We start from the raw sequence: 22,920 nt of genomic DNA, 5'->3' as shown, positions 1-22,920 counted from the left end.
GTACTGTATAGCGTGTAATGTGTTGCCTTTTGTGGCTCCACGCCCACGCACCCATAGCAACACTTTGTTGCCTCTTGGCAACCGCGTTTATGTAATGTGTAAAGGAAGCCAAGGTGGAGGGTCACAGTGTTTATATAAATGTTATTTATTTATTTTTTTTTTTGAAATGTATAAAAGACGTCAGGCACACACTTAACATCTCCGCATTTTGTGTGCGTAGTAATCCTTCACTTGTATATTTAATTAGGCACGCTGGCTAATTATAGGGGAAGGTGGCCTTGTATCCTGTTCACCACATTAAATTGTCAGCGTGAAAATGACTCCGTTTACAGTGAAGCCCCGTTTATGGTGGGGGATACATTCCAGACCCACTAAGTATAAGTGGACAGCCGCAATATAGAGATGCTGTATAGAAATACTTTTTGTAAAAATTGTTTTACCACTTCGGCACAGTTTAAGTACACTTAAACTTATTCAAACACTTTTTTACAGTATTCCTTTGCGCCTGTTCTCAATCTATTGCTGTCTTATAACATCACTTTGAGGACATGAAAAGAAGACTCGCTCGCACAGTTCTCCAAATAAGAGGCCCAGCGTGCTTTTATTTGCTACACATGATTAACGTTTATTGTGAAACTGACACATACAACAACAAAAATAAAATTGCATGCTTAACCACCAAAATTCAACAAAACCGTACAATAATGCCAATTCTCGGTTAATGTTTGGTTTAGTTCGTATTTGTAAAAAAAAAAAAAAAAACTCACAATCTGCGATTAATAAATACTTATTTACTTCATTACTGTATTTATGTACAATACTGTATTTATGTCCAAAATATTGATCAATTAATGAATGAATATCAATTAATTTGGATTATGTGCCAATACACGATTGTTTGACATTCAAGAAACCATTACTTTTCTTAGTTTGTATAAATATGCACAACAATCGATTTTACCTATGGTGTAAAAAAAATAACAAAATTTGTGAAAAAGTATGATTTTTTTTTTTCTCAACATATACCACGTTTTTTTCTAAAAAGAAAAAAAAAAGTTTCTCTTAACGATACCGAAACATTTTCTTGAAAATGCTCACCCTTTTGCTAGAAAATAGACTACACTTGCTTTTGAAAATGTATGCATTTCTTTCTCTCAAAAATATATTTCTGCTGAGAAACGTATTTTCCTTAACAATTGTACTTTCGGCCATTTAGTGGCAGAGCATTGAATTGTTCTGCCTGTCACTAGCTAGATGAACGAAGATACATTATTTGGAGTCAACAATAAAGGAAAAGATTTTTTTGTGGGACCAATTCAGTGAAATATGATGATTTTGCTTCGGAATCACTGCTGTAAATTGTGAATATGAGTATGAATGGTTGTTTATCTGTATGCGATTGTCTCACAACCAGTCCAGGGTGTGCAGTCAACCTCCGCGTATTCACAGTTCAGCATTTGTAAATTCACCTCTTCAGGGATTTTTTTTTGTTTGCTGAAAAACTATTCCCCGTTTTTTGTGCTCAGATCAAAGCCATCTCTAGTAGGAAAAATATTGCTATGACGCCATCTTGTGGCATCTAACTCCTAAGGAACTGTTGAAGTGAGGGGAGGAGCTTCATTTAGTTAGGCCATAGCGCTGTCCAATTGGGGGGGGGGGGGAAGTGGTCGCAACCATCTTGTGGCATTTCTGGGCAATTACAAACCTTTTTGGGGAGTGTCAAGTACTCGCAGATTTTTGCCAATCCTAATCCGTAACCCCCATGAATAACTTCACTGTACGCCACCTCACGAAAAAGTCCGCTGGAAAATATGCTCCAACTCACTTGTGACCTTACAAAATGGATGCATGGTCATAATGTTGTTGTTGTTGCTTATTTTAGGGGGAAAAGTGCATTATTGAGTCATATATTTAGAAGGGAAAAGATTTAAAATGTTCAGAAAAAAGTCAAGTCATATTTTGAAAAAATAAAACATACGTACAGTGTTTTCAAGATGGGTATGTATCTTCATGAAAAAAAGTCACATATTTTCAGAAAAATGTGTATTTGTAGAAAAGAAAAATATTGAGGAAAAAAAGTTAGATTTTCAAGGAATACATATGACATGACCTTTTTTGGGGTGGGGGAGTCAAAATAAGAGATTCAAGTATATTGTTTTTATTGGGGTTCAAAACAAGACAGTGGAAAAAAAAAAAAAAAAAAGGTACAAATGGGATGTTGCAATGTGACAAATCTAGGAGGCCATTAAGAAGAAAAAGAAAATGAAGGAAGGAAGGAAGGGGTTGAAGTTAGTGCTCAGCGGATGACGGCAAGAAAATTGAAGCGAGATGAGAGAGTGAAATGGGATGAGTGTACACACGCACACACACACACACACACACACACACACACACGTTTTACTCATTTGTTATCAGCCTTCATCAGGTGACTTTCTGTCAATGCGTGTGAAAAGCCTGTTGAGCATTTAGTCTGCGTCCTTCATATCCAGCTTGAGGTCCATGTACTAGTACACTCTTTGCCCTCACTAGGACAGGTCGACTCACTTTTGCACAACTGTGTCTTACTAGTAAAAGTTTTTTGGGGGGCCACTACTACTATATGACATTTCTGCAAACTAGCAGGACAACTACATATTACTAGAGAGGCAAAACTATGCACAAGTTGACCACTACACACTGCTAGTACTACTAGTGACATTACAAAATTCTACGAGTTAATGCCCAGCTCTTGACTTGCACTAGTAGAACACAGATGCCAACTAGTTTTACTTCACTAGTAGAATAGAATAGAACTTAATTGTCACTGTCACAAGAACAAAGAAAATCAGTTAGGCAATGTAGTAGTAACGTGTTGTTGTTCAACAAATATCCCAGCGTTGTTCTAGCAGTGAGGACAAAGAGCATACTAGTACATGGCCCTTAAGCTGGATGTCAAGGATATCAAATAAATGCTTCGAGCACTTTCCTGTTTGAGCATTTGTTCAAAATCCTTGATATGGAGGCTACTAGTGCATCACACATGACCACGAGTTGAGACTAGTAATGTTACTAGTGCAGCACAGTAGTTTACTCGTCAGGTTTAATTGCATATTAAATAGGCCAAATGTGCATTAGTAGTGGAAAAACATTACAAGTGGAGTCATGGAAAAAAAATATTCGACCACCCTTGTTTCTTCAGTTTCCTTTTTAATGCCTGGTGCAACTAAAATGAAATTTGTTTGGACAAATAATGATGACAACAAAATAGTAACATAGACTTTAATTTAAGAGCTGATGTCAAGTCATTTTCAATCAGCGGCATTTTTATCGTGTTATAAACCTTTCGTGGTGCCAGGCATTCAAATGAACAAGAAATTGAAGAAACAACGGTGGTATAATCGCTTTTTTTCCATGACTATAGGACACAGCCAGTCTACTGGTGTGCTAAATTGTCCTAAGAGTGAGGACAAAGAGCGCACTAGTACATAGACTTTCAGCTGGATATCAAATGAATGCTCCAGTGCACTAGTTTTCATTCATAATTCAGCGCACTAGTAGGATACGGAATAAATGCTGAAAGGGCTTTCCGTATGTGTGAAGTGTGGACATGAGTTTTAAAAAAAAAAAAAAAAAAAAAAAAAAAAACAAGATCCAAAGGAGAAGTGTTTGCATATTTAAAGACATAATAAGCGGACTGCCTCCTCTTCCGGTTGTTGGTCGCTGTCAGCGTTCGTCGTCGTCGTTCTTCCGGCCGGCGGTTGTCGTCGGGTCAGAAGGTGTACGGCCCGATGTAGATGGAGAGTCTGAGGGCGGAGCTGCTCTGGTAGTTGCCCTGGTAGCTGAGCAGCGGGTTGACCGAGACCATCTCCAGGTCCAGCGTGTACTCGCGCGGGCCCGACACGGCGCGGGCCAGCACCAGCATGGCGCTGATGTTGTTGATTTGCTGAGGACGACCACCGCAAAGCGTAACATTAGCGGACACGCGGGGGAGGATAGGGGCAAGTTCGGGATCGGCATGGGGACTCATCAAGTTCATTTCATGACAGTGCCTCATATCGGCACAGAAAGGAGACGTTTCGTTTGGTTTTTCATCTTGCAAGGTTAGGGCTTTTTTTTGTTTTTTCTTTCTTTAATATGCAACTTTTTTTTTTTTTTTTTTTTACAAAACTATCTGACCTTTTCTGCCTAAAATTTGCAGCTTTTATTTTTAATACACTTTTGGGGTTGAAAATATGCCCTATGTTTCACCCAAAAATATAAAACTCCCCCCCCCTACAAAATGTATATTTTGAGAAAAAAATATAAAATATAAAAAAATATGATATAATATATGATATATATTATATATGATATAATATTTAAAAAAAAAATCTCACTTGAATTAAAGATGTTCATTAAAAGAAGTTATCTGATGAGTTTGTTTCATATAATATGCAACTTTTTTTTCACAAAAAATATACATTTTTTTTCATGAGTCAATATCTGACTTTTTTCCCCCCAAATAATCTCAGAAACATACAACTCGAAAATATGTCAAATGTTTCCATAAAAACATATTACATTTGTATTGAAAATATGCACCTTATTTTCGCAACTATTTTGTAGACTTGTTTTTATATTTTTACTCAAAGGCACAACTTTTTCCTTGAAAGAATAAAACTTGTATATAACTTGAAAAACACTACCAATATATATATATATATATATATAAACTCACCCTGATGTAAAAGTCTCCGTCGCGGTCGCCTGCGCGAATGCGGAAGGTGTTGTAGGCCCCCGGGGAGACGCTGGTGGCCTGAATCTGGAAGATGTCGGAGGGCACCGAGCGCTCCGACGTGATGCTCATGTAGCGGTGCACGATGGAGAACGGGAGATCTCGGCAGGCCGCCTTCGTCACGGGACAGACGCAGCGACTGCGCGCACAAACATACGCGCGTTGAAAAATCACGCAGTTGCGTAAATCACAACTGCTCTCTTCACAAATCAGCCAGCAGAGGTTGGCCGAGATGAGCTACCGTTCCTCAAAGGTCACAAGACTTTACGCAAATAGATATGACATTTTTCTTTACTTCAAAAAAATATTTATTCCTCAGATATTGGTTAGGATTATAATAATAATATATAATAATATTCTTAAAATATACAACCTTTTTCTTGAAAATAAAAAACTACTACTCAATTTTATCCTCAACATATTTTACACATAAATATACAACTCCCCCCCCCCCCCCCCCCCATAAAATTCACTTTTATCTTAACAATATATAACTTTGTTATCTTTCACAGTTATAAAAATAACTTTTTTACTGGAGCAAGCTCTCTTGAATTGGTGTCGAAAATAACAGTTGGTAAATCAGCCAGCAGAGGTCAGCAGAGTTTGGTTACCATTTGCTTTCCAAATTAGAAATACGGTGAGAAAGTCTGAATGACATTTCTAACAGACTTGCATTAATTAGGGCAAACATAAATTCAAAAAGCTTCACAAAATGCACACCTGCTTGATGATTAATTCAATATCATTTTACAATAAACATATAGGAGCAAAAACATTTCAAATGTTATACAGTTAAGGCCAACGTTTATTGTTCCTATTATTCATATCCTGTCCAAATGTTACTTTTTCTCCCCAAAAATGATGTTGTTGAGATATTCCTTTCGCTTTGCATGGTAAAGTTTTAACTTGCATCTATAAATATAGCGGTTAAAAAGGAATCAAATCATTGTATTCTGATCTTGTTTTTTTTCTTAGTTATTTAAATAATAAACGTTTTTCTCTGAAATGACATGTATATATGTATTCAGACACTTTTTCAAGACATTATATCCAGTGTTGTAAATGTACAGTTGCTACAAGTTACCAGGATCCTGTAAAATGCTGCAAAAGATTTTCTCAAAAATTGGAATATTAATGATGGCCAAACATATCGGGAGAATATGTGTGTGTGCATGTTTGAAAGCAGGCGCTCACTTCTCGGACACCTGCACGTACGGGTCCAGACATCGGTTGGCGTCCACGCACTGGTATCGCCCGTGGAGGTTGACGCACGTCTGCGTGTCCGTGCACTGATGCGCGCCTGTTTCACATTCGTTGATATCTACGCAGTCAACAAAGGATATTTTTAGTCCTCAGGGTTTCAAACTTTTAGGGTCGAGGGAAACCTTCCAACCTTTTTTTTTTTTTTTTTTTTTTTTTTACTTTTGTTCTCAGAAATCCACTTTATTTCCTGAAAAGCTATTTCTTTTGTATCTTGAAATTTTTACACATGATTTTTTTCCTCAAATATACAACTTGTTTCAACATATACTACTTTTCAAAACAAAGGTTTGACTTTCTCAAAAACATAGTCCTTTTTTTCTTGAAAATATACTTTTGTCCTCCTCCCTGTCCTCATTTTTTCCCAACTTTTTTCTCAAATATACAACTTTTGTATTGACCTTTTTTTCCCCAATATATATATATATATATATATATATATATATATATTTTATATATATAAAAAAAGTAAACACCACTCTTTTTCCAAAAAAACATTACATTTTCCTCTAAACAATTGCCAGGTCAGCATTGCAAAAGAGAATATGTTCTCTGTTGCCTTAACTGAATAGATAGGTTAAAAATAAATACTTTATCCGAAAAAAATAATCATAAATGAATGACTCTCTTCTAAAAAAAAAAAAAAAAACATTTTTTTTGTGTCTTTAAAAAATATGAATTTTTTTCTCAAAAACATTTTACTTTTTCTAAAAAAGAAAAAAAAAACTTTTCCTAAAAGATAACATTTTCTTTTTTTTAAAAAATCACCTTTTTTTTCTAGAAAAAAAGATTTTGAGATCATCAACAAAAACTGAACCTCAAATATATTTAACTTTGAAAAAAATAATTCCACCTTTTTCTAAAAAAAAAAAATGTTATAGGGGAAACTATAAAAAAAAAAAAAAAACAAATTTTTCTCTACAAAATATTTAACTTGAAAATGTTTTTAAAAGTTTTTTCAAAAACAAATGAAACTCTTTTTCAAAAAGGATTGCACTTTTTTCTCTGTGGGTGCGAGTGGACGGAGGCGCGGATCCTCACCCTGGCAGAGTCGCGTGCCTTGCAGCTGGTATCCCTCGGGGCACACGCAGGAGAACTTGCCCGGCTCGTTGACGCACTGGTGCTGGCACAGGTAGCTGGAGTAGCTGCACTCGTCGACGTCTGTCACAGTCAACACGCTGTCACTCAAACTCCGTCCACTCAATTACTCAATAGGATTTCACCATGACGTCACACGCAGAAGCTTCAGCGTTTTTTTTTTAACCCGTGACGTCACGGTGAAATGTCCTATCAAGGCTTCATTGATTTTGGCGCCTACCATTACAAGCGAAGCCGTCGGGCCCCAGCTCGTAGCCGTGGTCGCAGCGACACAAGAAGGTGCCGTACGTGTTGTAACACCTCTGAGAGCACGGAGCCCCCATGTCGCACTCGTTCACATCTGACACGGAAACAACCCACCGTCAGCCTTTCGTTTCAACACATTATTATATTGATTGATTTTCTTTTAGGGGGGGGGTTGTTTTTGTTGTTACTTGTACCTAATTTTTCATTAAAAAACAAAAACAAAAAAAAACCCAATTATTTTGCATGTTTGTGGTACAAAAGGGCAAGCGACAGAAAGCGAGGGAGCTGTAGTGCTAAGAAGGAAGGTAAGCCAACTGCGTGTGAAGATTGCACAAAAACAATAACGTTGCCTCTATTTGTCAAAATGTGCTCTGCAATGGACTGCGGACCAGTCCAGGGTGTACTCCGCCTCTCCCCCGCCCTCCTAATTACGAAATTAGATAAATAAATCAAATCATATCTAAGTTAAATTATATATATAAAAACATACAGTAAAATAAATTACAAATATAAGGAAATATGTAAAAATACAAGTCAAGATGCAATAAATTTGTAAAAATACATATTAAAATAGCTATTAAAAACATCATATTTATACAAAAACCTAATATACATTTAAAATCTATAAAGGAGGACAAGTGCTATAGAATCTAGCTATTATCTAGCTATTAATATATATATATATATATATACACACACACATACATATATAAAAACAAAATAAGGGTGTGCACTGTCTGTCTGTCACTTGGGAAAGACCCCAGCTTACCTGTGACCATATTATAAAAAAAAAAAAAAATCGAATTTAAAAAGGAATGCATGGGTATAAATGAAGTTTGCCACACTCATGGCTCACCCAAACACAAATGCCTGAAATCCAATTTTTAGGGTTCAACAAGCTTACAAAACCCCATTTTGATCCTTAGCAAAATTCAACGCAGACATTTCCACTCACCGATGCAGGATCGGTTGTTTCCCGCTAGCTGGAACCCGGGCTCACACTGGCACGTGAAGGACCCGGGAACGTTGACGCAGCGATGCTGGCAGTACCTGTACCTGCACTCGTCGATGTCTGGCGAAGGAGCAGACGGCGGCCGTTCAATAATCGGAGGACTTCTTCAACCTCTTGCAAAAACGTTTTCCGCCTCACCGATGCACTCGGTGCCCACTTTGCGGTAACCGTCGGGGCAGTGGCAGGTGAAGGCACCCAGGGTGTTGATGCACTGCTGGCTGGGCTGGCAGTCGTGCTCGTCACGCTCGCACTCATCCACGTCTGTGAGTCGAAGTACAATTTGTATTTGTAAAGGGAACGGTGGTTACATAGACCCAACCGTGATAGGTGGAAATCAATGTAGCGAGACCATGTAAACGCACTTTAAACACATTTAAAATGTATAATCATACACAATTGAACTTAAATAAGGCTAATTTCTTTCAAGATTTTGTCCTGCTTTTTTAGAGAATAAAGTTGTGTTTTCCGGAATAAATGCCTCGCTAGAATCTAGTAGTGGAAAAAAACACAAATCATCGGACATAATCGTTGCATTGAATTGTCTTACTAGTGAGGAAAACGGAGCCTACTAGTACATGAACCCGAAGCTGGACATCAACATAATTGAATAAATGTTCAAACGGGTTTCCATATGCGACAACATGGAGATACATTTAGAAACATTAAAAAGTGGGACTGGTTGGTTTCTTTGGGTTTTTTTTTTTTTCCTCATGCCTGCAACACAGCAGCTGTCCTCGTGAGAAACCTAACAATCATCCCACCCACCCCTACACACACACACACCACCACAGGGACATCCACACTCGTTGACACCCACCCAGACCCCACTAACACCTGTTCTGGCCACTTGTCTGACATGAAATCCACACAAAGACCACCCTGGGACCACCTGTCCACGGCCCACACTCACCCACGCAGTTGTCTCCTTGAGGCTCGTAGCCCAGGGGGCAAGGGTTGAAGGCCTCAGTGGGCGCGATGGGGGGCTCGGGGGCCGGGATAACCGAGGCGGAGCGGGGGAGGCACAGGTAGCCTCCGTAGTGGTTGAAGCATTTCATCTCCCCCTTGCACGCGTCCGGGATGGTCTCGCACTCGTTTATGTCTGAGGGGCACAGATGTGCCAACGTCACACACCCAGGGACAGCATTGTTATAACAGCATTCATGCCTATGCTTACATATGAGTTTCTCGATATATGAGAAGTCATCCTGACAATTTTTGCTTTGACTTGGGAGCGGAAACTTGCGATTCGAGCGTTGAATGGTGACAGTGAACTCAACTCACTTCACAATAAGATAGTGAACAATTCAAGCTGTTTCATGTTCCTCCCGGTTGAAGTTGCCATAAGAACACCCACTGGTTTGAAGCGATCACATAATGGGAAATGCCACTGACACGCTAACAGTTAGCATCGATTTAGAACCCTTTAAGTGAGTGTTATCTTAACACAAATGGTGCTGAGGAAGAAGAAGAAACAGAAGAAGAAGAAGAAGAAGGATATCTTAAGTTGAAATGATGCCTTTCCTGCTTTTACCTTTGCAGTGCTCCGTCTGAGGGTCCCAGTGGTAGCCATCTGTGCATTCCTAGAAAGAGCACAACACAGTGAGACAATCTTAAGTCAATAAAATAAAATACACAATATTTAAGAAAATAAAAACAACACTTTAGGACAAGGGGAAAGGAACAGACGGTAATAATAGTACCCTATAAAATAGACAACTAAATTGTACGTCTTAACAGTACGTTAAATGCATTGTGGATAATAGTGTGAAATACAACTACACAGTATGTGTAGTTGTATGTAGCTGAAAAGAAAATATGTGACTTGTGACATTTTAACTACCCAAATGTCACCTCCATATTTTTTTTTCAGATGTATAATTAGTATATGACTATTATTATTGTGGCAAAATGCACCTGCATGTGAGTTTGATGGAAAGTAAAGCGAGGCCAAAAGAAATAGGAGTAAAATATCCCCCTAACCAATCAGCAGAAAGGGAACATTGTGAAAGCGTGCATGCACTGCACGTGCATGGGAGCAAATTCATCGAAAATGTTGCAAAACAAAAACATAAGACAGCTGTTTAAAATGTTAGAAGGGAGAGCTCCAGTATAGAGGGATAATTGATGCATCCGTACCGTTTGGGTGTCAATTTCTTTGGGCGGCTGTGAAATAACACTGTGGAGGAGCACGCACGCGCACACGATTGACACACACGCCCCCTGCATACTACCGTCGTGAGACTAGAACACGCATAAACACACACACATGCGCGCACGCACGCACACACACACACACAGGCAGGCAGGGGAGAGGCAGTTGACTTTGGATGGGTTGCCTAGTCAATCAGCATCTGAGGGAAGAAACAAATATCCAACATTAGAGATGTCGTAGATCCCCCACAATGGTGCCATTCAAGCCTTACACTGAGTGCTATTGGGAGGGATGCAGCAGAATTACCAGCAAGAAGAACAGGCAGAGAAGGTCCCCTACTAAGCAGCAATAATAGTCGTTGTTCCCTCGAAGCAAAGAGAAAATATGCCTGTGAGTATTGTTGTATTTTATGTTTGTATGTGTTGCTGCTCTGTTTGTGTTAGGGTTTAGAATTACCCTAACCTCTATGCTAATTCTGTAAGCTTGTCTATGACAGTTCGTATTATATGTTAGCATTAAGCTAACAGACTTTTGTTTGACAAAATGGTACGGTTTGGTTAAACATTTTGGTGTTTAAATATACAATGTGTAATTGTTTTTGTTGTATTAAGTATTTGTTGCGTGTAAGCACGCTTGACCTTTATTTGAGAGAATTGCACACGAGTCCTCTTTAATTTGATCAAATTGCTGTTGTATTGACAGCCTCCCATTTCTTGACAGCAAGAGTGTGGGAGTAGACACTGAGAAATATGTTTTAAAAAAACATGTTTAAGTTTGTTTCAATGTGTTTAAAGCTTGTGGGAGTGGTAAAACTCAACTTGAACCTTGAAATTAAAATATGACTTTAAACTTTGACTTTAATATCATTATATTGTGACTTTTTTTCTTGAAATAAATACTTCATTCTTCTAGCATTACAACTTTTTCCCCAGAAAAAAAATATAATAATTTTTTATTGTAACATTGCACTATTTTCTTTTCTCAAAAATCCTTTGGAATTTATGGATACACGTGGTAGTTATATTTAATTAGTGTTAGGGTTATGAGGGAGTCCTTGGGAAAATTTCTCCTTGGACCCAAAAGGTTTGCGAACCCCGCCATTACACCAACCAAATGATGAATAAAATCAACTGTCACTGAGGCCAAGAAAAAAAAGAAAACAGTTAGCTTGGACTGGCTGGCCTGTTTGTCAGCCAAACAGTGTGGCCTTGATTGCTAATTGACGAGAGTGACTTTCACCAGGTAGAAGAACATAAACACCGTGATGTCCTCCAGCTGCACATAACATTACACAAATACTTTTTTTTTTTTTTTTTTTCTATTAGCGCTGCACAGAAAGCCCTCTGTATCTTTAGCCTGGCAGACTGCAACAGTCTGCTCTCTGAATGGGGCTTAAATGTTCAAGTATAGGAGTTGGGCTGCATTAGTGACTAGTTTACGTCACGTTATGATAACATTGGCTTTCTGGTGAAAGTCATATACAGTAGAAGTCTTCAAAAATATACAACTTTCTTTCTTGTATGATTAAGACTTTAAACTCATAGTGTACTACTCCATATTATTACTGTATGTTAAGTTTAGTAATGTACAAACTTAATTCTTTTTTAAAAAAAATTAATCTGGGTTCAACAACCTATTAGTTCAGGCGCATTTAGACAAGTAGCTAAATATGGCTCTTGTCCGGTGGGCTGATCAAGTTGTAAATTAAAGATTAAAATCGTGATATTAAGAGAATTAAATTGTACATTTTAGAGATTAAAGTCCTAATATTACACAAATGCAGTTATGTTTGACAACATAAATTGGAATATTACGGGATTAAATTTGTATATTTTCAAGAGAAACATTTTTATATTTTCAACATTAAAGTCGTAATGTTATGAGAATAAAGTTGTATATTTTAGAGATGAAGTTGAACAATTAAAAGAATAAAGTTGCATATTTTAAGAACAAAAGTTGTAATTTACAAGACTAAAGGTGTTTATTTTCAGGATTAAAACTGTAATATGACAATAAAGTCAGATTTCTGAGACAACAAATCATAATTTTAAGGGAGCAAAGTTGTTTATTTTCAAAAAATAAGTCACAATATTAAGAGAATAAAGTTGTATATTTTCAAGAAAAAAAAGTTGGACATTTATTTATTTTACTTTATTTAGATCTTTATATTTGGCATTAACATCATCATAGTAGTATCATATATTTTTGAGAAAATAAGTCGTAATATTATTGTAATGAAGTTGTATGTGATAGAGATAAAAGTCCCAATATTACAAAAATAAAATTTGATATTTTTGAGTTTCACATATTTTCATTAAAAGCAATTAATATTTTGAGGTCAAACTCATAATAGTGTTGTGAGAATAAAGCTGTATATTGTCAAGATTAAAGCCACAATATGAGAATAAAGTCACATATTTTAAAGATTAAAATGGTAAAATTAAGAAAATAAAGTTGTTAAATTCTTAAGAAAAAAAGCTGTATATTATTAGAATTGTTGTATATTTTTGGAAATTTAAGTGCTGATATTATGAGAATGAAGTTGAATATTGCCAAGATTAAAGTCCTAATATTATTTGTTTATTTTTTTTTTACAAAGAAAAAAAAAGTTGCATATTTGCGAGATTAAGGCCCTCATATTATGCAAATTCAGTCACGGAATAGCAGTTCGGGTCTGCTTTTCACCGGAAGTCAGATGAAATAGGCACCAGCTGACTCGCCTCCCTAAAGCGATAAGCAGTATAGAAAATGCATGGATGCATGGTTTCCATTGTTATCCTCTATTGGCTGGGAGAAATTAAAACGATTGTGCAACCTTACAGTTAGGACGCATTTACTGTCAACATAAGTAACTCAAAATGGCTCCTTGCCCTGTAAAAGGGCCACGCGAGTACATGCAAAGTCAGCTGGAGTTTGAGCGCGTGACAGGCAGTTATAATCAGCGGCCGCTTGCTCACAAGACAAAGCTCAGGCCACGGGCTTGACGTGGTCAACCCTCAAGACAGGAGCGTGACATCACGAGCTATTTAGGTCTTGAGAGGCATAACATACCAGTGTGCAATCAAGACACCCAGCGCTACGTGACCTGACTGGACTGCGGTGGTGGGAAGTCACCAAGTACAAACACATGATTACTCTACTCGAGTCGATTTTTCTGGAATCTGAATATTACTTGTGTATTCTTTTTTTTTTTTTTTTTTTTTTTTTTTAAAACAACTTTTTTACTTGTACTATATGATGAGTGACCTCATTTAGGAGTTTTTCAAGATATGACAGGTTCGGCCAATTGTTTGCTTCGACTTGTGAGCAAATATTTGAGATAAAGGTGTTGTATTAATGCTCCAAATAGATGCTTCAAGCTGTTCAATGCCAAACTAAACAAAAGACAATTTTCAGTTTATCTAAAACAACCAAATAGCTTTGCCTGAGTAAAGTCTACATAGCTTAATGCTAACAAACAATGCAAAACACTATGGACAAGCTAACAAGTACCATTGCTGCAACAATGGATATTTGAATACAAACGGTGCAGCAACACATGTAGACAGACAATAAAACAATACCCACAGGTGTATATGTGTGTATATATATATATATATATATATATATATTCTCTCAGGAAAAACAACTAAAATGGCACTTAGCAAATATCCCTGTTTTTTTTCCTCAATACATTGTATATATTTGAAGTGCTGAAAAGATATGCAAAGACTTATTACAAAACAGTGCTGAATTGTTGAGATATAGCCTAAGCATTTTTTTCACCATTGGAATTTTCCTGATTTTGTGGGCCGGACTAAAACACAGCCCTGTGACGCTATGGCACTATATAAGGACAAAGTGACGTTGTTTCGTTTGGCTATGCTGCTCAGTTGTGAGTTAGCTGTGCTTAGCTTCCATAACAAGGCCCATTTACAACTCCAGCGTGGAGTTAGCAAGCTAACGATGGTTTAATTCACAGAACAGCTCGGTGACGGGATTTAAGCTCCCAAAAAATGAGGTAATAAAAAAAGCGATGGATTGACTTTAAGACACATAGATGGCGAGCTGAACATCAACACCACCAGCCGACTCTGCAGCGCGCATATTACGACGGACAATTGTGTAAACTTTCACCAGAGACAACATGGCTTTGTGGGTAATTTGACATTAGTGACTAGGGCAGTGCCGACTGTCTAACTAACTGGGCTTCCTCCTACCGTCCCGCTGTCGTCAAGTGCCGTGTTCGGCTGTGAAATTATGTCACCAAAAACGAGGGTAAGTAACTTATTTTTGTGATTATAGTCCACAATAACCATTCAATTTTGAAGGTGAGCCTCCTAACGTGATTTTACACCGTGTAAGCTATCAACCCCTCAGTATGTTTGATTCCTTTTGGTGCATCCATTCCACGCGCCCACAGCGTCTGAGAGCTGAGAGGTGGCCCATATTATTCAAGTTTTGAAGCTTGATTTTATATACTTAACAAAATTTTTTATTCATTCGAATTTGGCCGGCTTGTTAACATTACTCTTCTCTGTGGCGTGTCGAATTTACATGACATTTTTGGGTCCTGCTTCGCGCCACTTTAATATTACTGCATCTTACTGAGGACAAATGTCTGTATTACACTGCCCTCAGGTGGCCAAGGCGCACACACCAGGAGCAGAACAATAAAATAATCCGTACTTCTACTTTTGTCAGTCTTTTTCGCCACAATTATCTGTACTTCTACTTACGTGAGTACAGCGTGTGCACACTTTTGTCACGTCTGCTGGACTCTCCAAAATGTAAAACAAAACTACTGAAAACAAAGTGAGCAATCCGTCTGGGGTTAGGTCACCGACTGTGGCCGGCGGGGATGCATGAATGGGTGTTGGCGGACATCTGGAATGCCGCGGTGAGGATTTGGACGCCAGTTCTCAGCTGGGATGCCCTGGCATGGCTGTGGTTCCCAGAGTATCACTTTTCTGGGAAAACCCCCCATGGCTTGCATAAGGCAGGGGTGGGCAAAGTATGGCCCACGGGCTACATTCAGCCATCCCTACATTATTAAGAGTCCTGTGATATTTGTTGCATGAATTTAGTCGGGTTTTCCTACAATTGTTGAGTAATAAAGTATCCTTTTTTTTTAACATAAGAATTTATACAAAATAAAAATTGCTTTTACATTTAACATTTATTTTAACACATTTTATTATTTTTTTAAAGTATTATTTCTAACTGAATAATTTTTTAGTGCCTATAATAAACAATATACATTTATTTTAAAAAAGCATTAATTAATTGTTAAACTGGGAAAAGTTTTTTGTTCATAAAATGAACAATTGCCTATACATTTAACACAAAGTATTAATTATTTAAATCAATAACTATTTTTTCACATAAAATGAACAATTGCTTATACAGCATGATTACCATTATATTTATTTTTTAAAGTATTTAATTAATGATTTAAACAATTGTCACAAATTCTCCTATTTTCATATTTTGGAACCAGTTCTCCTTTATTTGCCGAAAAACTCACCTAATAATGTTTTTCGTTTTCTTTCCATAATGCTCTAAGATGGAGGTAAAGCCCGTCTAAACAGGAATTGGTCTGAGGACGTATGTTGAAGTGACACATCTCAAATGAGAGAGTAGTTTTGTAAGTCAGGGAGGAGCTAAGTTTAGCCTGGGTTGTTAGTGGAAGGTACAGAAAATCTTCACCACAAAGTGCATGCATGTACAGGCACACTTCTGATGCATTTTTAATGTAAGCCATTTATTTTTAAGGGTTATGTTGTCAGACAAATTTGAAATGATATTCAACTGTTTGGGGATCACAGTTTGCGGAATATATTTCAAATATTAATATAGTTATTAGGTTAATTGAGGATTGTAAATTGCCTGTAGGTGTGAATGTGAGTCAAAATAGTTGTTCAACCTCCGTTAATGGTGATATGACGTAATAAATACAGAACTAGAGAGAAGTAAAGTCAGGGTATTGTTTCAATGTAATTGACTTTTATAGTCCATAGTCTGTACTTTTTTACATCTACTGAAAGGAGTTGAATCTGTACTTCTACTTTTACCAGTCTTTTTTTAATACAAGTATCAGTAGTTCTAATTATGTACAGAGTATGATTACCTTGTCGCCTCGGGCAAAGACAAACATATATTTAATTTAATAACACCCCACCAGGACTTGGACAAAATCCAATAAAGATTCAGGGCCTGACCTCTGCGGGTTCCTTTTTGAATTGCCAGTAAGCCCAATTTAACAGGCAAAATGTCAGCTCGCTTACACAAGTGACCACCTGCGGACTTGGGAAAACACACACAGGGACCACACACGGACACACGCACGTCCACATGAGCGGCTCTTGTGTTGTTCCGCTCAGCCGGGCACGGAGAAGCCGGAGCACACCCTGGTGCCGCTGAGGCCGGTCGAACGACAAAATCCAACGGTGATGGATGCCGGTGGCTCTCGTGAGAAATTCTGTTCTAGAACCGAGCGCCCCACTGTAATGCTCCACCGGCCCACCCTGTAAAGTGGGTCAAAGTCCCTATTTGTCATCTGCGCTGACAACAAGGAACAAGACGACAGTTTGTTGCCTTCCTGATGCTTTTCTCACCTGAGTCGGTACAATGAACCCCAGCTATGGGCGAAAAATAGTGCTCTGCCAACAAAAATCTCTGATCTCTAAATTAAGCTCCTCCTCTCAGTTCAAAATACTAGATGCTTGGAACACACAAAAACATCTGTGAATATAAGCAAATTCGCAAATCTCCAACCACTAATATGTGGGGGTTCCCTGCAAGTCATGCGCCTTCAGTGTAGCACCATGTTGTACCACAACACGTGGGGCAGCACTGAACTAAACTGGAAGAAATGCAGTTTAAGAGCAAGAAGAAAAGGCATAGCCGTCGTTCCCACCGCGCAGAGAGAATGTATACCTGTGAGTGTTGTTGTATGCTGTTTGTATGCTATCGTTTGTTTGAATGTTGAGAATTACTGCGATAGTGACGCAAATTTCCACAAGCTCGTCAGTGGCGTTTCACATTATATATTACTAAGGTAGGTGAATTTTGTTCGTAGTTGGTTTGGGTTCATTTTTGGGTGTTTGAAAATACAAAGTTAAATGTATTTGTCAGTTTTACAGAAAACGTCAACTAGAAGTGACCAATAAACAGCTGTAACCAGGCACACTTTGCATCTTCTTTGAAGAGAACTGTGCAAGCGAGTCTTCATTTCCTCAAAGTGATGCTATACGACAGTATCCATTTCTTGACAGCAAGAGTGTGTGCTAATACTTTAGTGTGTTTTAATAAGTTTAAATGTGTTTAAAGTGTGAAGACTGCATGCTAACGAATATTTCAAACCATGTTTTAATAAGTTCTAATATGTTTAAAGTGTGTGTGAGGGGTCAATCTATTCTAAAAAATGATGTAATACTGTGGATTTTCACCTATCGCAAATTGATCTGAAACGTATTCCCCACGATAAACAGGAGACATCAGCAAATAGTCGACACACACATTAATGCACAAATTGTGCCATATAGATTCATGTGTTTGACACACTACTGTAGAAATGGCGATTTCTGTAGAAATTTTGAACAAGAAGTGGGGCAATCACAAGGCACATATAGACAAACAAGCATTTACACTTACATTCACACCTAAGGACAATTTAGTGTCTTCTATGAACCTGACTTGCATGCATGCAAAGTCAGCTGGGATAGGCTCCAGACACCCGCAACCCTCGTGACGATAAATGCTACAGAGAATGGATGGATGGATGTTTAATCTTGCAGTGATGCCTTAATTTTTCCAGAGCTAATTTTCTTCCAAAACGAAAAGAACAAGCCCGTTGAGCAAGAAACATGAAGTAGACACTTTATTTTCTTTTAGTGGGCCACATAAAATGATGCCGCAAGCTGGATTTGGCCCCCGGTCTTGCGTTTGACACCAGTGTTTTCGACTAAGACTTCTGACTTCAATTTATGTTTTAGTGTAACTCTAGCACTTGACCTGGATCACCCTGCAGTCGCTTCCTGTATGAAGTTGAGATGACGACGCAGTACAATCGCACTGTATGTCTACCCTCCTATTACAGCCACTGCAACACGGAGCCAAGAAGTCGACTACAGTGATTATGGGCCCACATTACTGTACTGCCACTCCAAAAGTAGAGCACTGGTGCAGTCACGTGACGCGGTTCTTCTCACCTCTCTCACAGTTACAGTGATACACCACCATTCATTTCAGCCACGGTTGTTCAAAGTCTGGCCCGTGGGCCATTTATTGCCTGCCATCCAATTTCTACAGCATACACTACTAAATAAGGATAGCTTTTGACCCAAAAATTTTCTACTATTGCTTTCACACTCTATATGTTTTGGTTTGTCAGCAAGATTTGTCTTTCACTAATCCAACAGAACTACTAGTGTTGTTTAACTCCATTTGAGCAATCAAACGGAGCCAGTCAGTCACATGACCGTACACAAAATCTCCGCAGCCTCACACAGAAGCAAAGTTTTCAAAGTGACAAATGTTCGTGGAGCTTGGAAAAACAACAGAGAAAAGAATGGCTCTGTAATCTCTGCCAGGTGAGCCTATTGTGCTTTTTCATGACTGTAAACAAAGAAAGTTAATTTAAGACAATTTCTTGTGGCAGAATTTGCTTTATCTTATCTTAGCTTATAAATACTTAATTTATTGTTTCTGTTCAAGTGAGATTCTCTGAATTTGTATATTCACAATTTATATTCTTCTCTAGCTATGTTCATGCTTTGATTAAAAAAACTCACCAGTTAGCTCGAGTAGTTTTTTTTACTGAATACTTAGTCAAATAATCATTTGGAAGGCTTTATTGTTTTACTTTTATTTGAGTCATATTATTCTAAAGTAACAGGACTCTTACTTGAGCACAATTTGTGGCTACTCTATGCATCCATGACCATGAAGAAGAAATACATTTTAATTTAAGAAGAGGAACCTCCCTGGCTGTAGAAAACTGTAGTTTTAGCAATATGTTTAAAAAAAAAAAAAAAAAAAGAAAAGGTGGTAATGAGACTACATAAAAATGTCCATTTTGGAGGTTGCTTTACAATTTGTGCGTTTGAAGAGTAAAAAACATCATGGCTACTTTATACCAGTGGTTCTCAAACTTTTTACATCAACTACCATCTAAAAAAAAAAAAACCTGGCTCTAAAAGTACCACCACGTTGATAATAAAATAATAAATAACAATAAAATACAGTTGTGTAGTAGGCTGAAATGCTAATCAAAAACAAGTCAGGTTTTATTCCTAAAAAGTATATTTAATATTTGTGTAGGCCATTTTAACATTAAGCACAGTTTGAACATTAACCCTGCGATTAAATATAGGAAAAGAAAAAAGAATACTTAAATCAGAATTCAATTAAAATGAAAAATACAAAGTGTACCTTGGTAAATCTTTGAAAACAAACAGTTCTAAAAGATTAAATGCAATTGAATTGTACTTGAGTTTAATATAACTGAACTGTACTCAACAAATGTACTATAGTGGATTATTAAAAAAAAATTATACCAGTGAAACATGCACAATTTGTACATTTACTTTAGTGATTCTTTCACGTAACACGAGAGAGAGCCTCCGTGCCACTAGTGGTACTAATACCACACTTTCAGATCGACTGTCTGATTTAGTTAAAAGCTTTATGGCGTTAAGTCTTGAGTTTGAATGAAACAAATGAATTGAATTCAATTGAAAATACAAGCAAACAAATTTTTCAAAAACTGTTTTCAGATTTCAGATTATGTCTCAATGCGGCCAAAAATGGACACGAACAAGCTGAAAGGGTTGTACAACTGAACAAGACCCGAGGGTTATTAAACAGTGATGTAAACTGTTATATAAAGTGAAGAGAACTCACCAGCAAGTCTTGTTTCAGATGTCTGTGTCGTGTTTGTCGGCCTGACCCCGGTGAGTCCGACTGCGGGGAAGCGGTCCCTAAAGCTCCACGCGGTGCGCACTGAGACAGTGAGTGGGAGACAGTTGGAGCAGCTGAACAGACGGGAGAAGGGAGGGAGAGCGAGCCAGACACACAGAGAGAGAGCGAGCAAGGAGGGAGTGGACCGCCCACTCGTCTCCCCCCTCCTACCCCCCCCCCCCCCACCCCCCGCCCCACTCCCCGCCCCGGCCCCCTGCAAAGTCCCCATTTCCTCGACTCCCCCCACCCCCGATCTAGAGATGCGAATTCCTGGTCTGCGGCCCAAATACCCAAAAATTTGTCCAAATGGCAAGCGAACAACAACTTCACAGATTCACACACACTCGACCCCCCTAAACCGCCATCCATCCCGGTCCAACAACACACCTGGTTTCGTTTAAACTAAGAACCCTGCAAAAGCCCCAAGCTCTCACACCCTTTTCCCATTTTACCCCCCATACACCTATATTTACCTCCCTCGGCTGTCTTTTTCCATGAAGCCACTTTAAAAAAAAAAAAAAAAAAAAAAAAAAAAAAAAAAAAATTATTCCAATCTGACGTGCCCTGGATATTTATAGCCAGGGAGCAAGAGAGAAATAAATGGAATGTTGACAAAAATTAGAGAGTGGAAGAGTGAGCGGCAAGCGAGAAAAAGTGGAAAAAGTGTCTGCTTACTGGGCAGAATGAACCCTTTCTGCCTTAAAATGCTTTAATACAAAGATACTATCATTATGGCCCTCTAAGTGTGTCACTCAATGTTTGTACATGCCTAATCTGTTACTACACTTGGAATCATTTCCGGTAGTAGCTTTACTCCCGCAAAAAAACATGCATCTTCTGAATATGTTGCAAACCACTCTGGATGTTGCTTAACCCGCATTAAAGTAGTTGACGTGTGACTCAAGACGGACACGACCGGAGGCTTCATTCCAGCGCGTTATGAAATACTTTCCTACTTAAGGTTAACTCAGCTTTTTAACCCTCAGGCCTTGGTTGGATTTGACTCCCCTTCCAGCTGGTTTGTGGCCATGAAGAGTCTTTAATTTGTAATATTTATTTTTAAAGTTTTTGCTTTTCCATTTCATAAAGTTTTTTTTACTAATATCAGTACTTGACATATGTGTAAAAGAGTGGTTCTTAAACATTTTACACAAAGGCCCACATAAAAAAAATACTCTCCAAATACTATAAAGGAAAAATTGAAAAGGGAAAACTTATTGCAAATACGTTAAATAAAAATGGTACCTAAATAAATCTTTAAAAATTAAATGTTCTTAAAGAATAAAGGCAAACGTATTGCACTTGAATGTGAAATGTGTAATAAGACTTTTCACTTGTATCTCCCTTCATTTTTTTGCCATAAGATGATATTTTCATTCCTTCTAATATGTTTGAATGTGTTTAATGTTTTAAAAGTACTTAATTGTACATGTATTAAATTCTGTTATTCTTTCGCATAGTACTGAAGGAAGCTCACGTACCAGTAGTGGTACCCTAACCGCACTTTGAGAATCACTGGAAAATGTAATTTATTTATTTTTTTAACCCATTCAAATTAGTTTGTTTGCACAATGAGCACGTACGAAAACAACCTACAAAATATTTTTTTATTATTATTGCATATTCACGTTTTGTCATTCACAAATTCGTATATTAACACCTGCCGCCATTTGGTGGAATCTTGGTGTTGTGGTTAAGTGTAATTCGTTGATGACGGGGTTTTTTTTGTCTACGTTTGAGATGTCCTGTGTTGTTGCCAGTCTTCGAATGCACCTTGTGCACAGTCAAAGTGAGACTGAAAGTGTTTTTGATTCCATTGCTATGAAGTTATTAATAGTCGGTGTAGTCTACTTTGCCAACATTTATTATTGCGTGTAAATGCCAAAACATGTTTTTTAAAGACGTAATATCCACTTGTTTAAAGTGCTAGTCCGCACATTTGTTTACCCATGTGTGATGTCATGTCAGTTTGTGCTAACATGTTATTTAGGCTAGTATGCTAGCTAAAACCATTGACAATGCTAATGTGAAGGTGGTTTGTTTAAATGAACAACTGACTACATTCATTTATGCAACAAGGGTTCATGATTGTGTACATGCTAGATGCATGGTGTTGATGCGCTATGATCCTCTCCGTTTCAAGTGTTTACTTCCATCTTGTGGCACCTATACATAATCACAAAAGGAAGGTGCAACAATTATTTGTGGAATTTAGCGATTCGCAGCACGGCTCGGCCCCTATCCGCCGCAAACAGCAGGGGTCCCTGTATTCTGAGTGGTGTACAATCATTATTTTCTAATATTGCTAATAGTCCAGTCTTCCTTGAGCAAGCAGAGAGAGCTTCCACTTTTTAAATTAAAATGTCATTATTCTCCATGGATCCCTGATGGTTTAGTGTGGTACATTTGCCTGACTTCGACGCAGGCAGTGTGGTTCCAGTTCCGGCTCAGTTGCAA

The 22,920-nt window shown here is 37.9% G+C and overlaps 1 protein-coding gene across 3 annotated transcripts; it reads right to left on the bottom strand.

Annotated features, from left to right (window-relative positions):
* Positions 1-2,106: 2,106 nt before the first annotated feature.
* Positions 2,107-20,951, bottom strand: efemp2a (EGF containing fibulin extracellular matrix protein 2a). 3 transcript variants are annotated; one of them, XM_061686153.1, is made up of 12 exons: positions 20,937-20,951; positions 20,407-20,505; positions 10,506-10,610; positions 9,901-9,949; positions 9,280-9,468; positions 8,508-8,630; positions 8,313-8,429; positions 7,332-7,451; positions 7,055-7,174; positions 5,948-6,074; positions 4,697-4,892; positions 2,107-3,922 (listed from the first exon to the last, which is right to left on the bottom strand). In XM_061686153.1, the coding sequence occupies exons 3-12, from the start codon at positions 10,593-10,595 to the stop codon at positions 3,749-3,751; spliced, it is 1,305 nt and encodes a 434-aa protein (XP_061542137.1). In that variant the 5' UTR covers positions 10,596-10,610; positions 20,407-20,505; positions 20,937-20,951; the 3' UTR covers positions 2,107-3,748. The 3 variants fall into 3 exon arrangements, with proteins under 3 accessions (XP_061542137.1, XP_061542136.1, XP_061542135.1); XM_061686152.1 differs by lacking the exon at positions 20,937-20,951 and adding an exon at positions 10,793-10,886 and having other exon boundaries at positions 2,108-3,922; positions 10,506-10,720; positions 20,407-20,595; XM_061686151.1 differs by lacking the exon at positions 20,937-20,951 and having other exon boundaries at positions 2,108-3,922; positions 10,506-10,720; positions 20,407-20,595.
* Between the last annotated feature and the right edge of the window lie 1,969 nt (positions 20,952-22,920).

The sequence above is a fragment of the Phycodurus eques genome, chromosome 9 (assembly GCF_024500275.1).
Source record: "Phycodurus eques isolate BA_2022a chromosome 9, UOR_Pequ_1.1, whole genome shotgun sequence".
Lineage (NCBI taxonomy): Eukaryota > Metazoa > Chordata > Actinopteri > Syngnathiformes > Syngnathidae > Phycodurus > Phycodurus eques.
This window is presented reverse-complemented; position numbering and strand designations above follow the sequence as displayed.